This window comes from Ceratotherium simum, chromosome 35 (assembly GCF_057802395.1).
Source record: "Ceratotherium simum simum isolate JZ-2026a chromosome 35, ASM5780239v1, whole genome shotgun sequence".
NCBI classification, from domain to species: Eukaryota; Metazoa; Chordata; class Mammalia; order Perissodactyla; family Rhinocerotidae; genus Ceratotherium; species Ceratotherium simum.
In genome coordinates, this window is record NC_141934.1 from 24,823,845 (window position 1) to 24,840,791 (window position 16,947).

Consider the following 16,947-nt stretch of genomic DNA (forward strand, 5'->3'; position numbering starts at 1 on the left):
TCCATTCCTGTGGAGTTGGGGTGTGCCACTCTCCCAGCACATGGATGCATTCACCAACCCAGGAGCTCTCTGAACCCCATTGTTTAGGGGTTTTTATGGAAATTTCATTACAGAGACAGGATTGATTAAATCATTGACGTTGGTGGTTGAACTTGTATCTTCTTTGATAAGAATGGGCTTAGCAAGGACCCTCCCAGTCTATCCATACCCAGAGTTATCTATGGTGATGGCCTGTCCTGGGGACAGGCCTTCTATCTTAAATTCTTATAGGCAGTTAGTGGTGGGGGGAGGTCGAAGTTTCTTTCTGAGTCTTCTGAGCCTTTATTGTCTTCGGCTCAAAATAATCCACATACCAGAGTGGCACATCTTGGAGTGGCCTGCTCTGAACCCCATCAAACTCACTCTCTAGCCCGTCTCCCCTCCCTGGTCGTCAGGGATTGGGGCTGAAAGTTCCAACCTTCTAACCATGCCTTGGTCTTTCTGGCAATCAGCCCCCATGCTACGTAGGTGCCCTCAGCCACTACTCACTCATTAGCATATAAAAGACACTCATCACTCCAGAGATTCCAAGAGTTTGAGGAGCCAGGAACTGTCTCCCTGAGCTCTCCCAGTTTCAGTGCAGGGAATGCTCAGCCCATCTTCGGCTTCTTCTTGGTCTTTTGGATTTCTTAGAGTCAATGTTAACCTAATTTAGAGTCAGAAGGCCTTGATTAAGGTAGTAAACCTTTCTGTGCCTCAGTTTCCAATTAAAAAAACAGGTAAAATGAGACCCACTGCATAGGCTTAAAGGGATCTGATTACAAAATATATTTTTAATGCAAAAAATAAAATGATCTGTGAGATTATGGATGTTAAAGTATCTCATAAAGTATATGAGTGCAGTCCAAACAGTAAGTGAGTTGAATTTTCCAAAAAAATGTGTCATGGAGATACATTTATACATGTATTATATATAAGGGGGTTCATGAGAGATTTTTCCTTCAAGATAATGGTTCCTCGAACTTATAGGCCACCAAATCCCTTTCTAGTTACATAGAAAGAGTGTGCTTACACTGAAGCATCTAGATCATGAAGCTTATGGAAAAGTTCGATACAAACTTAGGGTGTGTATGAGGTGATATACTCGCTAGTTAAGTCTCCACTGGGTTTGGGCTCTCCACCAGGTAGCCTGGAGAGATGAAAATGGCGATGATGCTCTCTGCTTGCCAACAGGAAATATTGGTACCATTCTAACATGTTCTAAGGGAGATGAGCTCACTCAACTTGGTCTTTGGGAAGTCAAGAAGACCCAGGATGCTGATTTGAGGCCAAGGCAACCTTCTCTCCTGAGGAGTCCACAGACCTCAGGGCTCTTCCCAGGATCCACTGTTTTCTGCTTGCGTTATTTATCTATTGCTAAATGTAGTGGCTTGAAGCAATGATAATCGTTTATTATCTCTGACAGTTTTTATGAGTCAGGAATTCAGGCAGGGCATAGCTTATCTCTGCTGCACCATGTCTAGGGCCCCAAACAGAAGGACCCAAAGGTTGGGGCTGCAATCATCTGAAGGCTCCTCTCACACATGTCTGGCTGTCCGGATGGTCTACATAATTTGCAGGGCCCAGTGCAAAGTGAAAATTCAGGGCCCTTGTTAAAAAATTATTGAGAATCTACTAGGGGTAGGGATGGAGTGTTTTGCAGGAGTGATGAAAATATTCTAAAATTAGTTTGTGATGATGGTTACACAATTCTGTGAATATGCTTGGAAACCATTGGACTGTACACTTTAAATAGATGCGTTTTATAGCATATGAATTATATCTCAATAAAGCTGTTTTTACAATTATTGAGAATTTCAAGGTGATGATAGCAGAGCATTAAAATGAGCCCCAGGGCCCTTCTTAGCACGAGGCCCTGTGCCTGCTGCCCAGGTCACATGCTCATGAAGGTGGCCCTGCTGGCTGTGGATGCTCGCTGTCAGCTGATGGCCTGGTTGGAAGTATCAGCTGAAGCAGTCCCACGTGGCCTCCCCATGCAGCCTGGGCTTCCTCCCAACATGGTGGGCCAAAACAGAGAAAGCGAGAGAGGCGGAAGCTGTATCCTTTTAATGCCGAGCTTTAGAAGTCACATGGTGTTGCTTGTACCACATTCTATCATTAAAAGAAAGTCATGGGGGCCGGCCCGGTGGCGCAAGCAGTTAAGTGCGTGCACTCCACTGTGGTGGCCCGGGGTTTGCCGGTTCAGATCCTGGGCGTGCACCGATGCACTGCTTGTTGAGCCATGCTGTGGCGGCGTCCCATGTAAAGTAGAGGAAGATGGGCACGGATGTTAGCTCAGGGCCAATCTTCCTCAGCAAAATAAGAGGAGGACTGGTATCAGATGTTAGCTCAGAGCTGATCTTCCTCACAAAAAAAAAAAAAAAGAAAGTCACTAAGTCTGGCTCACATTCAAGCAGGGGAAAATTAATCACGGTTTAAAAAAAACCTCCATCTTTTGAAGGGAGGTGAGTCAAAGAATTTGTGGATATATTTTAAGCCACCACACTGGTCTTCATATCTAGGCTAAGTGCTATTTTCTGGTCTCCTGTCCAGCACATAGACAGGAGAGAAAGCCCCACATGAGTTTTCCTACCAGGACCCCAGCAGAACCCCAGGCCTCATTTACACCTGTTGGACCCAACCTTGGAAGGACAAACAACCTAAAACTGGATGGGGAATGAAGCCTTGTTTAAGGCTTTTTTGCCCCTCTAAAGCCCCCTCCCCCAATTTTTCTAACCTTGTTACTGCATTTCTTCATTTTAAAAAATACATCATGACCATAGAGACAGAAAGCAGATTGGTGTTTGCCAGGGGCTGAGGCAGCTTTATAGGGAGTGACTGCTAATGGGAATAGGGGTTCTTTTTGGGGTGATGAAAAAGTTCTGGAATTAGATAGTGGCAATGGTTGCATAAGCTTGTGAATATAAAACGACTGAATTATATACTTTAAAAGGATGAATTTAAGGGGGCCGGCCCAGTGGCGCTGATCTCCTCACAAAAAAATAAATAACTAAAAGGATGAATTTATCATTTCTCAGCCTTTTGGCTAACATCAAGTGTAAGTATCTATTTTTAGTAGGTGTCCTTGGCTGAACTGTGGTTGAAGGCTTGATATGGCATAGTTGTAGTGGAGTTGCATGGTGTCTCAGTTTCTCAAAAAATTGTTTGGGTGGCTAGGAATCCAGTCAGAACCTGGAGTTAGCCCTTGTCTGGAGCCAGCCCCTGACCAAGGACGCCCTGGCGATCTCCACCAGCACGCAGCCATACACTGGGCGTCTGCTTGTGGCTGCCAGAATCAGCAGGACTGTCTCTCTTGGGGGTTTCTCAGGCTTCCCTATCCCAATTGGTTTGTTCTCTTGGATTCCATTTTATTTCACTCTATCACTAATAAAGAACTGATCACTGTGCAGTCAAGATGCGCAGGGGAGGTGTTGGCTTAGCATTCAGTGGGAAAGATGCAGAGGGCATTGAAGGAAGTTGGAATTTGTGGGCCCTGCCTGTCCTATCTCTCTCAGGCCTTCTAGCCATGTGTGAGGGAAAGTCTTCTGAATATAAGAGTGTTCTACAGGCAAAGATATCCAATAATATATGTGACCTAAAAAAAAAAGGTGATTTTTATAGCATGTGAATTATATCTCAATAAAAAAATATATCAGGAGCTTCAAAAGCCGGAAGGGTCCAAGGCTCTTTCATCCTCTCTGCATCCCCAGCACCTAGCCAATGAGTGATAAAGCTGGAATTTTAACCCAGGAACCTCGATTCCAAAGGCAATTCTCTTTCACCTCCCCCATCCCTTGTTGGTGAAGGCCATGCTGAGGTTGAACTCTGTTCTGTTGATAACTGAAGGGTTTTGAGGTAGGAAAAGAGGCATAATTCAGTTTTTGTTTTAGAAAGACAATTCTTAGTAGCTTTATGTGAATATTCTTTGTTAGAAATAACAGTAGATAAGAATATTGAGCAATTTTCTTTTCTGGATTGACTACAATAATTTTAGTAGTTTTGTTAAAAAATTTTTTTTAAATCATGTCTGCAACGTCAGTGTTCTGCCTTTATGAGAACCCTAGAGAGCAGTGTAATTTTTTTTTCTCTCATTCAGTTTTTTTAAATATGCATTTTAATGAATATTGAGGTTGGTTTCCATCGTTAAACAAAAAGTAGATGGAGAGATAAGAAACAGTTGGGCAATGTTTGCCTGTGAAAAGTCAACCTGTTCTCAATGGTATTCTACTTTTTCTAAAGTTGAATTTCTCTGCTGCATAGCACGGCAGGGCTTATGTGAAATTCTACTCAAATTTATAGGTCTTAAGTGGTTTTAAATAAACACATATGGCGTTCCTGCCGAGCTCTGAAACCACTGGCTGACTGAGGTGTAGAAGAAAGATGATCGGACGCTGGATTAGTTTGCTGGGGCCGCTATAACAAAGTACCACAGCCTGGGTATCTTAAACAACAGAAATTTATTTTCTCACCGTTTTGGAGGCCAGAAGTCGAAGATCAAGCAAGGGTGGCTTCTTCTGAGGCCTCTCTCTCTGCTTTGTAGATATCTGTCCTCTCCCTGTGTCATCACATGGTCTTCCCTCTGTGCGTGTCTGTGTCCTCATTCTTTTTATAAGGATACCAGTCGTGTTGGATTAAGGCCCCACTCTATTGCCCTCATTTTAATTTAATCACCTTTTTAAAGGCTCCGTCTCCAAATACAGTCACATTCTGAGGTAGTAGGGCTTAGGACTTCAACATAGGAATTTGTGGGGGGACGAAATTAAGTCCATAACAGACATCCTGATTCCCTGTAAGAGTGAGGAAAATGTTTATATGAGAATTACCCAGTCTAGAGATTACCAGAAATCACAACAGACACTGGTTCATACCTAATAGCCTACCTTACCTCCATCCTCAGACCAGCATCCCTGGGGCATGGGTCTTACCTGACCCAGGAGAGGACTGGGGACGGAGACTGAGGGATGGGAGGGAGGACAAGCTAGAGACAAGGGACAGTTACTCTATGGATTCTTTTTTGTAAGAGTTTTATTTTGTTTTGTTTTTAATTCAGGTGAAATTCACATAACATAAAATTAACCATTTTAAAGAGAACATTTTAGGGACATTTAGTATATTCACAATATTGTACAACCACGACCTCTATCTAGTTCTAAAACATTCTCATCACTCCAAAAGGAAACCTTGTACCCATCAGCAGTCATTCCCTATTCCCCCCTCCCCCAGCCCTGGCAACCACCACTCTGCTTTCTGTCTCTATAGATCTACCTGTTCTGGACATTTCACATCAATGGAATCATGCAACATGTGGCCTTTTGTCTCTGGCTTCTTTCACTTAGCATGATATTTCCCAGGTTCATTTTGTAAGAGTTTTTAACCTTATTATTTTTTTTTATAAACAAACTTATTTTTGGTTACCTTTTATCAGTTTCCCAAGTTGCTAGCCATAAAATCTTTAAAACATAAAGGACATCTGTGAGTATTTTGGGGGATGCAAAAGAAGGTGGAGACTAAGCTGAATCTGGAGAGACAGGGCCTCAAAAAGAGGATGGATGGCAGCGTCTGCCCCGCAGTCCTGTCTGGGTACCTAATTGCGCACGCACGCGGGTGCGTGTTTATGTGTGTGTGTATACGTATATTCCCATACTCATCAAGAACAAAAATTAACAATACAACACTCACGTTCCCACCTCCCAGACTCAATAAATGTTAACAGTTGGTCATGTTTACTTCAGAACCTTTTTGTTCTTTAACTTTTTATTCCGAATTAATTATAGACCCATGATAAGTTGTAAAAACAGTAGGTCCCATCACCCAGCTTCCTCCAATGGTGGCAACTTACATATCTGTAGCAAATTTTCAAAACCAGGACATTGATATTTGCACAATAAAATTAACTAATCTTCCTTCCTGCCTTCTTTCCTGTCTTCCTCCCTCCTTCCCTCTTTTTCCCCGCTCCCTCCCACTCCTCCTTCTTCTCCTTGTGTGTCTTTGTTATAATTCTATAACATTTTATTACATATGTAGATTTGTATAGCCACCACCACATTCAAGATACAGACGGTTCTCACCGTAAAGAAGCACCCTCATGCTATACCATGCCTGCCCCACCTCTGACCCCTAGCAACCACGGATTTATTCTTCTTTATAATTTTATCATTTCAAGAGTGTGACATAAATGGGATCATACAGTATTTAACTTTTTAAAATTGGCCTTTCTTTTCACTCAGCATAACACTCTTGAGATCCATCCAAGTTGTTGGGTGCATCAATAGTCTGTTCCTTTTTATTTCTGAGTAGTATTCCATAGTACAGATGTACCACACTTTGTTTAATCATTCCCCTGTTGAAGGACATTTGTGGATCTTTCTTTTAAAATGAAGTAAAAGCATTGCAGACACAGTTGAGGCCTCCCCTCCATCCCATTTCCCTCCCTCCCTCCACAGAAGTAATCTGTATCCTGCAGTTAGTGTGCATTCTTCTCATCCATGATTTTTGTTTTATTACATATCAATGCTTCCAAAAACCATATATTATGGCAACTTGCTCTAAACATTATGCTCAAGATTCAGTCCTGTTGATTCCAGTAGCTCTGGTTCATTTTTCTTCACTGCTATATAGTATTCCCTTGGGTGTCTGTATCACTACTTATCTATTCCCCTACTGATGGATGCTTAGGTTGTTGCCTATTTTTCACTATTACAAACAATGTTGCAACAAATATTCCTGACCTGCCTCCTTGTGAGATGGTAGCTTCTTTAAAAAAAGAAGAGGGGCCGGCCCAGTGGAGTAGCAGTTGAGTGCTCACACTCTGCTTCCGTGGCCTGGAGTTCAGATCCCGGGCACGCACCAACACACCGCTTGTCAAAGCCATGCTGTGGCGGTGTCCCATATAAAGTAGAGGAAGATGGGCACAGATGTTAGCCCAGGGCCAGTCTTCCTCAGCAAAGAAAGAGGAGGATTGGCGACAGATTTTAGTTCAGGGCTAATCTTCCTCACACACACACAAAAAAGACAAGAAGAACCTTCAACAAGAAGATTCAACAACAAAGGGGTCACTCACAAGTTAGCTTTGGAGAAGGATAACTAACTAAGTGCTGGGCACTGTGCCGGGCAGCTTAAGTACATGGTCTCAGCTTGGACCTGGGAGGTGCCTGAGGGCCTAATGGTTGGACAGCCTGGAAAGTTCCAGAAATATTGACCCCAAATGGGTCAAGGCATTCACCCAACTTTTTTCAGTTCACATTGTTCATCTCTCACTGCATTTTTTCAGGACCTTAAAGGCAAAGACTCTGGAGCCAGACTGCTTACGTTTGTTCTCTTGGTCCATCACTTACTGGTTGTATGACCTTGGGAAAATTACTCAAACTCTCTGAGCCTCAGTTCCCTTATCTGTGAAATGGAAATAGCCCCTACCTTATAACGTTATTGAAAGGATGAAATGAGATCATCTATGTAAAACACTCAGCACAGTGTCTGACAGCACAGAGCAAATCTTAGATGTAATAATTTATGGCAATCAAATGATGGTGATGGTGAATGTAGCATCTCTCCCATTGTGATTCTATTTTTGCATCATGTTGCTTTACCAAAATAAAAAAATGGATGGTTAATACGATTTTCCTACTAAAGCATTATATTCCAAAGGAGGGGTATTTCATAAACATGCAGAGAAGAAATCCACTGTTTTTCAACCTGATGACATCAGTAGGTCAGTTCGTTTTCTCTTCTTTTCAGTTGCATTGAGAACCTCATGTACTGTTTCCAAAACCTATGGATGGTTGTAAATCCCTCTCTGGATGTGGCCAGGGCACCAAGTATATCAATATTTGTTAAGAGCCTAGAAATGCTTGCCTTTCATCTGACAGGGCCATGGGATTGTGGACTATAGGTCAGACCTGATGTTTGTAATGCCACACGCAAACCCCTTCTTGAGACCATCGTTTTGTAACATGGCAGAAATTTTGGAAGCAAGAGAATTGAGATTGACTCCACCAAAAGCCCCAACGTGCTTTTTAAATGAGTGACACGGAAGGTGAACTGAAATGTTGTCTGAGGAACACCTGGCAGAGAGCATGTCTTTACACAAATAGTTGTTTAAAAATACCCTTTACACAGCTGCTGCGTGACTGTTGTCTTCATGAGCCTTTTATAAAGAGTGTTTTGGGACCAATCAGATTCTCTCACTTGAGACTCTGCCCAGAGAGACACAGGTATTGGGAGTTGAGTCACGTTTATGATTAAGAGCTGGGGTGAAGGGCTATGAGCTGGTCTCCTGGAGCTGCCCACGCCTGGCTTAATTCTCTCTTAGTTTCTGTGAGATACGCCCCTCTCTTTCCAGTATCTTTCCTCTCTTTTTATTTTTAATTTTTCACTTAGGCTAATTTGAAGTGTGTTTCAGTTACTTTCATCCATAAGGACCCTGAGTTAAACAATTATAATAAGGCATCTTCCCCCTACAACGAGAAAAAAAAAAAAGGAATTTCCTTCTCAATAATGAGAAAAAAAAAAGGAATTTCCTTCTCAGGAAGTTTGCCAGTAACATGAACAGCCCAGCCTCAACCATTAAAAATGGTCATCAAAATTTCAGTTACAATTTGAAGAAGTCGCCAATTTTGTTTTTGTGAGGAAGATCAGCCCTGAGCTAACATCCATGTCAATCCTCCTCTTTTTGCTGAGGAAGACCAGCTCTGAGCTAACGTCTATTGCCAATTCTCCTCCTTTTCTTCCCCAAAGCCCCAGTAGATAGTTGTATGTCATAGTTGCACATCCTTCTAGTTGCTGTATGTGGGACGCAGCCTCAGCATGGCAGGAGAAGCGGTGCGTTGGTGCACGCCAGGGATCCAAACCCCGGGCTGCTAGTAGCCGAGCGCGCTCACTTAACTGCTAAACCACAGGGCCAGCCACGAAGTCGCCAAATTGAACCAAAAGACGGCAGAAGAAGCCATAGCCCCGTTGGTTGGTAAATGGTCAATTTCTAGTACTTAGTGACTCCACCAAATTCGATCATGGTCCCAGGCGCTGCGGATAACCAATTCCTCAACTAAATTTTGATGATAGAGGCAAAGTGGGGGACGAGAGGGGTCACCTGGGCCTGATGGACCATCTGTGAAGACAATTTCTTGTTGTAAACAGGAAGGCCAATGGATTGATAGATCATAATCAGGGAGTATTTTGAAAATTAACCAAAAGCCATGTTAAGGTGCAGTTTGTATCACCTCCCTCCAGGCAAGGTGCCATGGGGCGAATAGGCTAATAAATTTGGAAAGGTAAGGGAGCTCATAAAATCAGACACAAACACGATTTTGCACCTCCAATTTTATGGTTCTAAACATAGGGGTAATTTCTTGAAGCTTGAAAGAGAGAGATTGGAGGCAGCTAAAAGGAAGTCCTACTTTTAATGTAGCAGAGAATAAACTCATGGAACTCCTGACCCCAGGGACTGGTATCCTCCATAATAAAGAAGAAGTAAAGGAAAATGGATGCATGAATGATTATAACTGCCCCTTCCAATATGTAGACACACAGACATACATGCATATACTTACATACACACACACACACACACACACACACACACACTGTACCACAGTTTGAGACTGAGACTGAGACTGCGTAGAAGGCGCCATTGGTTTAGCCCAGCACGGCATTGCTTGCTCCCATTTTAAATTAATATTTTTTTTTTTTAAAGATTTTATTTATTCATTTTTTTCCCCCCACAGCCCCAGTAGATAGTTGCATGTCATAGGTTCACATCCTTCTAGTTGCTGTACGTGGGACTCGGCCTCGGGTTGGAGGGAGAGGTGGTGCCTCGGGGCACGCCCGGGATCCGAACCCGGGACGCCAGCATCAGAGCGCGCGCACTTAACCACCAAGCCACGGAGCCGGCCCTTAAATTAATATTGACATCCCCTTGGACAGGGAAACAGAAGTATTTAGGAGACTACTCTCTTAATAACTAGTGTTGATGATCAAGGAAGATGATGGTGTTATTTTATAGACATATAACTAAACGTGATTTAATTTTTAAAACAACATACCTTTGCAAATACTTACGATAGTAATATAGTTCATCACTGACAATTTAGAAAATAAGAAAAAGTCCAGAAAGGAAAAGGAAAATTGTCTGTAATCCCATCACCCAGGTAGAATCCGAGTTAAGGCTTGGGCTTGTGTTCTTCTAGTCTGTTGTTCCTGCATGTATACACAGATGAACAGATTTTAAAAGAAAATCGAGATATTATGTTTTGAAACTCTTTTTCATTTAATGTAATGTGATCTTTTTCTCAAGTCTTTCTTTATTTTTGCACAACAGGGGTTCTTTACCTCACCATGTGGCAGACCCCACACTCATTGTACCCAGCCACACTGGCCTCTTCTCTGTTCCTCATTGTAGTGAGTTGAATAGGGGCCTCCAAAAGGTACCTCCGCCCAGGATCTCAGAATGTGACTTTATTTGGAACAAAGGTCTTTGCAGATGTAATTAAGGTAAGGATCTTGAGATGAGATCATCTTGGATTAGAGTGGTTCCTAAATCCAGTGATAAGTGTCCTTACAAGAGACAAAGAAGGAGAAGACACAGAGACACTGAGAGAAGAAGGGCGTTTGAAGATGGAGGCAGAGATGGAGTGACACATCTACAAGCCAAGAAATGCCGAGGACTGCTGAAAGCCACCAGAAGCTAGGGGTGAGGCACGGATGGAACGGATTCTCCCTCCGAGCATCCAGAAGGAACCAACCCTGTTGACACCTTGATTTGGGCTTCTGACTTCCAGAACTGTGAGAGAATAAATTTTTGCTGTTTTAAGCTGCCACGTCTGTGGTACTTTGTTATGGCAGCCCTAGGAAACTAATACGCTCACATAAACAAACTAATTCTCGCCTCAGGGCCTTTGTACTTACCATTTCCTCTCTCTGGAATGCCTTTCCCACAGATTTTTGCATTGTGTGCTCTGTCTTGTCATTCATGGCTCAGCTTAAGGTCGCTTCCTCATAGGGACATTCCCAGTCATCCCAGCCCCTCTCTCTTTTCAGCCTGTCACTCTGCTTTGCTGTTCACATAATACTCATTGTTACCCTATGTTCCTTTTCCATTCATTTGTTTCCTTCTTTCTGTCTGCCTCCCCACCTTGAACGTGAGTTCTGTGAGACAAGAGTCTTGGGTACCTTGTTCCTTGTTCTGTTTCCGCCAATCACCCAGAGCAGCGTCTGGCCCATAGTTAGTGCTTAATACCTAAAAGCTGATGGAAAACACGAACAAATGAATGAATGTGAGTTAGTTCTGAACAGACCGGAGTTTCACTACCGGCTCCCTGCCGAATCATGCATCTGAGGCTGGGGGATCCCTACCTTCCTCAGAGCTCATCTCTGCCATCTCTTTCACTTGAAGGAGATCTCTACTTTTAACTTTCTCCCTCTAGGAGTTGATTGGAGAACCAGACAAGCAAAGTGCTCTGCAAAGACTTAAGAAATTCAAGAATGTCTATCTTTCTTCATTTACTGCCATTGATTCGTGGCTGGGAGTCTGAGTATCCGCGTTTCTTATCTGTATCCAAGTCATGAGGGTGTCAAAGCAAGCCTCATCTTGCTAAAGAATCAAACAGTGTCAAAAGCTGGAAATGAAAGAATGACAGAAACTTGGACCGATCACAGACTCAAACCAGTACATCTCCTTTCCATCCCAGAATTGGGAACTGAAACTATTCCATAGGAAGTTCTTTCTTCCCCTCCTATACAAAAATCTCAATCTAACCCAGTTCCTTTTGTATTTTTATTTATTTATTTATTTTTATTTTTTTTGGTGAGGAAGATCGGCCCTGAGCTAACATCTGCCAATCCTCCTCTTTTTCTTTCTTTCTTTTTTTTTTGCTGAGGAGGACTGGCCCTGGGCTAACATCCATGCCCATCTTCCTCCACTTTATGTGGGACGCCGCCACAGCATGGCTTGCCTAGTGGTGCGCTGGTGCACGCCCGGGCTCCAAACTGGTGAACCCCGGGCTGCCGAAGCAGAGCGCGCGCACTTAACCGCCTGCGCCAACAGGCAGGCCCTCCCAGTTCCTTTTTTAATACACAAATACTAATAGCAACATTCACCAAAATCTAAATAAAATGTAAAGTGCTTTTGCAATCCTTCCAAACGAAACTGTTTGTGTTTATGCCCAGCCCCTTCCCATCCCTGTCCCAGTGTACGTGTAATTTTTACTTACCTGTTTCATGATGCAGCTCAGGGTCCACGTCTTTTCTTACTTTACAGTGTATGGTCTTTTTCTATCAGGACACGGTTAACAACCCATAAAGGTCTCTGCTTAAGTAACAATTCCATTTCTGTGAACCATCACTTGGACATGTGCAACACCAGACTGTGTGTCTCAAATCAAAGTTTATTGAAGTGGTAGATTTCTTATAAGTACAGAAACATAAGCAAATGAACCAGGACGAAGCTTCCCCTCTAACCACTGGGCAGCACTTCCCTTTTAATGATAAAACCAAACACAGGTGGGAAGCAGCTCTCTTCCCTGAAGACTTTTTAATTGCTCAACCTTCAAATCAGTGCAAACGAGAGAGGAATGGATTAGTTGCAAGTTCTAACACCTCGCCTTAGGAACACTGTTTTGCTCAGTCCCTCCCGGGGACTCCTCCTTACTACCACTGGAAACTCAGATATTCACCAAAGCTCGGGAGTCTCTCTGTCTAGTCTGTTTCTGCTAAAGCTTGGCTGAAAGATGAATTGGTCCCACGGAACCCAGGTGACCTACTAACTTGTCTAATGATGCCCATGTTTCCTCCGGGAGCCATAACTCCTCTCCAATCACTTCGCTCTCCTTGTCCCAGCTGGAGCCCTCAAACAGGCTAGATATCACCCCCGGAGCTGAGAACCATCTGAGTCTCAGGCAGGTGAAGAGGCCAATGAATCACAGATGCTGATGGGTGTCTTCTGTAGCTCCAACTCTGCTCGGCAGAAATGTGGACAGTTCTGCAAGTGTCCGAGATTGAGCAGAAGTTTCAGATGCCTAGAAGCTCTATTCTCTGTTCCCCCAAGATTTCTGTGGTGACACTCTGCAGCCCAGCAGGCCACACTGCTTCTCTAAATCAGATTCTCTGAATCTGGAAATTCTAGGAAACCTCAGGCCGAGTCTGGTAATGTTACTCTGTGTACCAGCTAAATTGTTTCTCTAGAGATCTTGGTTCTTGGTGACAATCTCTTTTCTTGGCTTCATTATTTAACAAGAAGCTGGAGTCAGATACGAGGGGCTCCATGGCTCACTGGGGTCAGCCATTAAAGTGTCTGGAACACTCCTGGTAGTACTCAGTTCCCCCGTAAGCTAGACACTTGAGCTCTGGTTATTTTCTGGCTCATCTGGCACCTTCTTCCGGAGGCAGCGGCTGATCAAGGTTGAGAAGAAGTTGGGAAAAGATGGGCTGGAGAAGTAGTACACCAAAGGGTCCAGCATGCTGTTCATGTAGGTGATGCTGAGGGTGGTGAAAAACGCCAGGTCAACCGAGCGATAGATGTCACAGTTCTTCGTACCCATAGTGTGCACGAGCGATAAAATGCGTATGCGCACGGCGACACTGGGCAGGAAGCAGATGACGAAGACGATGGCCACCACCACGATGAAGTTAGTGGCCCTCTTGATCTTGGCATGTCTATCCATTTGTCGCTGCCGCAGGCTCCAGATGATTCTGGCTGAGCAGAACAGGATGATGCCCAGGGGCAAGAAGAACTCCAGGAGGAACATGGCGTCGTGCCACCCGACGCTGTGGCAGATGCTAAAGCCGCTGCACAGCTTCGTGTTGTGGTGCCTGAGCGACCTCTCTTTGCCCAGGAGATGAACCGTCAGGCTAATGGTGACGCCCCACAAGAGGCAGGAGATGACGCCTGCTGTTCTGTTGGAGATCTTGTTCAGAGCATGGTGGGGATGCACCACCCGGAAATACCTGTCCACCGCCACCACCGTGAGGAAGATGATGCTGCCTTGGCGGTTCATGGCCATCATGAAGAGAATTATCCGGCAAGGGATGTCCCCAAACCTCCAGTCCCACTTCCTCACATAGTTGTCCATCACGAACGGCAGGCAGAGGATCAAGAGCAAGTCAGCCACGGCCAAGTTGAACAGGAAAATCCGGCTGGATTTCCAGGACTTGAGGTGGAAACAGAAAATCCAAAGGGCAAGGCCATTGCCCAGGAGGCCGAACACAAACTCCAGCCCCAACACCGGCGGCAGTACGTTGGTAGTGAAGTCATCCTGGAACACACAGCAGTTCTTCTTGTCTATTTCCAGAAAATGGTCCTGCTGGTGGTACGGTTTCATGAGTGGATCGAGTTGGTCCTAGGGAGCGCCTCACCTAGTGAATGCTCAAGGAAAGAGGTGTGTGTCTAAGTGGTGAATGTGTGGTTCAGCGCCTGCCTTTATGTCATGTCCGGGTGTGGAAATAGATGACTAAATGGTTACCAGGAAACTGTGAAATCGCTTTAAAAAAGCCAGTAAGGCTCTTACACAACTTGCTGTTTGTATAAACAAGTAATAAAATCCCCGGAGCAGACAGGAACCCACAAAATTTTCTAAATGTAAAGGATAAGTTTAGGCAAGCCAACTGTCATTTGTGAATTACTGAAATGGGGAGGGCATCCCTTTGGAAGGCTGGGTGCCTGTATATCAAGTACTTAGCACCAGAGAATTGAGTCACTGTCGTTGGGTTAGCCTACAAAATTAAGAAAACAACAACAGCAGCAATAATAATATACTGTGCTCAACAGCATGGTTTTCAAGAAACATTAAGAATTAGTATATTGGGCCGGCCCTGTGGCTTAGTGGTTAAGTGCTCGCGCTCCGCTGCTGGCGGCCTGGGTTCGGATCCCGGATGCGCACCGCTTCTCCGGCCTTGCTGAGGCCGTGTCCCGCATGCAACTAGAAGGATGTGCAGCTATGACATACAACTATCTACTGGGGCTTTGGGGGGAAAAAATAAATAAAATTAAAAAAAAAAAAGAATTAGTATAAAACATTAACGTGTATATGATTTAAGAAATAGTAGCATGCATATGATTTCTTTCGGAAAGGGCAAGAGAACAGTCATTGTCTATTTTATGAGGAGAGATGAATTGAATTTGATGTTCTCATGCCAGCTTCTCTGTACGAACATGGATTGCTTTTCCACGCCAGAACTCTGCAATTAATCTCTATTTAGGAAAAAAAAAAAAAGCTACTTGAGAGCAGCATAAAATTTCAAAAGATGTTTGAAAACTTGAACCCAGTTTGGATTGCCAGTGGTATGTTGGAGTAAGTTGGGTTTTTTGTTTGTGTTAGACTTTGATATGTTTCTGTGCTCAAATAAGTGATTTATTTTTGTGTGTCATTTTTTAAAATTAATAAGCTTTACTTTTTAGAGCAGTTTTAGGTTCCCAGAAAAATTGAGCAGAAAGTACAGAATTCCTGTATACCCCTATTCCCACACACACACAGCCTCCCTCACTAAGTTCGTGATATTTTAAAAGCCATTATTTTTGGAAAATTAAACTTAGAGCAACAAGATCTAAGAGGACTTTGAACTCCGCCTCTCACAGCAGGTCACCATTTCACACGTCGTTTCTTTGCTTTTCAGTATAATTGGGTGTAACCCTACAGAACATTTCTACCCTTTAATATTTTGGTTATGAATTCTTGCTATGCAAGAGGTTCTAAATTGTGTTGCTTCTACTTTGAGTTAGAAATAGGAAATTTGTTTCTTTAGTTGCATACCCAGGTTCAATAGTAGGGGTTTGTAGACTCTTCACAGTAAACTGGAGTCAGGATAATCTAATATTAGACTCTCATAGAAACCAGAGGACCTTGATGAAGATGATGATGAAGATGATGTTGGCACCGACGTTACAGAGAGCTTCCAATGTGCCGGACCCTGTGTGCAATGCTTTAAATACATTATCTTGTTTTACCCTGACTGCAGTCCGTGAGGTAGGGACTATTATTGATTCTGATTTCAAAATGAGGAAAGTGAAGCTCAGAGAGGTTGGTAATATAGTCAAGGCTACCCAGCTAATAAGAGCAGAGCTTGGATTTGAATCCAGCACTGGCTTCAGAGCCTGTGTCCCTGACCATTACACACACTGCCTCTTATTATGTTATTGCTCCATCTGTAAGGCTGCACTGGATTGAGGTGACATTGTGTGGGTGTATTAGGTTCTAGTGAAATGACTGATATTTGTTTCTCATCCTTGCTGTGCATGAATATCTTGGTTCCTTCTTGGACAAATATGGACTCATCAATGATATTCATAAAGTAAGGGCCTTTATTAACTAAGAGTCAGAAGCCCAAAGTTAGCAGCAATAAACGCATGTATTAGGAAATTAGAAAGATCTTGATACCGGCTCAAAACAAGGTTGACATAAGGGAAGCCATATTGTAGAAAAGAAAAACTCTATGTAACTTTGAATGACCTCTGACAGACTAACCCAGCCGGATCTGCGCCCTCCAGAAGATCTAACTGCTCTGCAGATTTTATGACCTCTGCTTGTGCAGGTGCCTCCCGGCTGCGATAAGATGATAACTGTGTTTTTTTGAGTTCCTTAGGAATGTGATGACCCCCAAACAGAGAATCTATGCTAATAACCGTCATCAGTGAAAACTGAAAGATCTGGTGTGGCACTCCCAGTCCGTAACACCAGAAGGTCAACATTCCTACCCGCTCCCCTATAACCCAATGGCCTATGTAACTGCTGTAAGATTTCATGCCCCCTTAAGATGGTTCTTTTGGACATGAGTCGGCCATCTCCCCTCTTGCTAGCAAGCTGTAATAAAAAGTCCATTTTCTCCTACCACCTTGCCTCTTGACTATTGGCATGTCTTGCGGCGAGCAGAAGGCCCCACATTGGGTGGTAACAATCTCAAATAAACAACCTAAATTTACACCTCAAGGAACTAGAAAAAGAAGAA

At 43.6% G+C, this 16,947-nt stretch overlaps 1 protein-coding gene across 1 annotated transcript; it reads right to left on the reverse strand.

Moving 5' to 3' along the window:
* Positions 1 to 12,183: 12,183 nt before the first annotated feature.
* Positions 12,184 to 14,429, reverse strand: LOC101401746 (hydroxycarboxylic acid receptor 2). The gene has a single exon (XM_004444040.3). It carries the CDS (start codon positions 14,325 to 14,327, stop codon positions 13,338 to 13,340), a length of 990 nt encoding a protein of 329 aa, XP_004444097.2. The 5' UTR covers positions 14,328 to 14,429; the 3' UTR covers positions 12,184 to 13,337.
* Positions 14,430 to 16,947: the final 2,518 nt, after the last annotated feature.

Coding starts and splice junctions, on each gene's coding strand:
- LOC101401746 (XM_004444040.3), bottom strand. CDS start 14,327: ATGAAACCGTACCACCAGCAGGACCATTTTCTGGAAATAGACAAGAAG.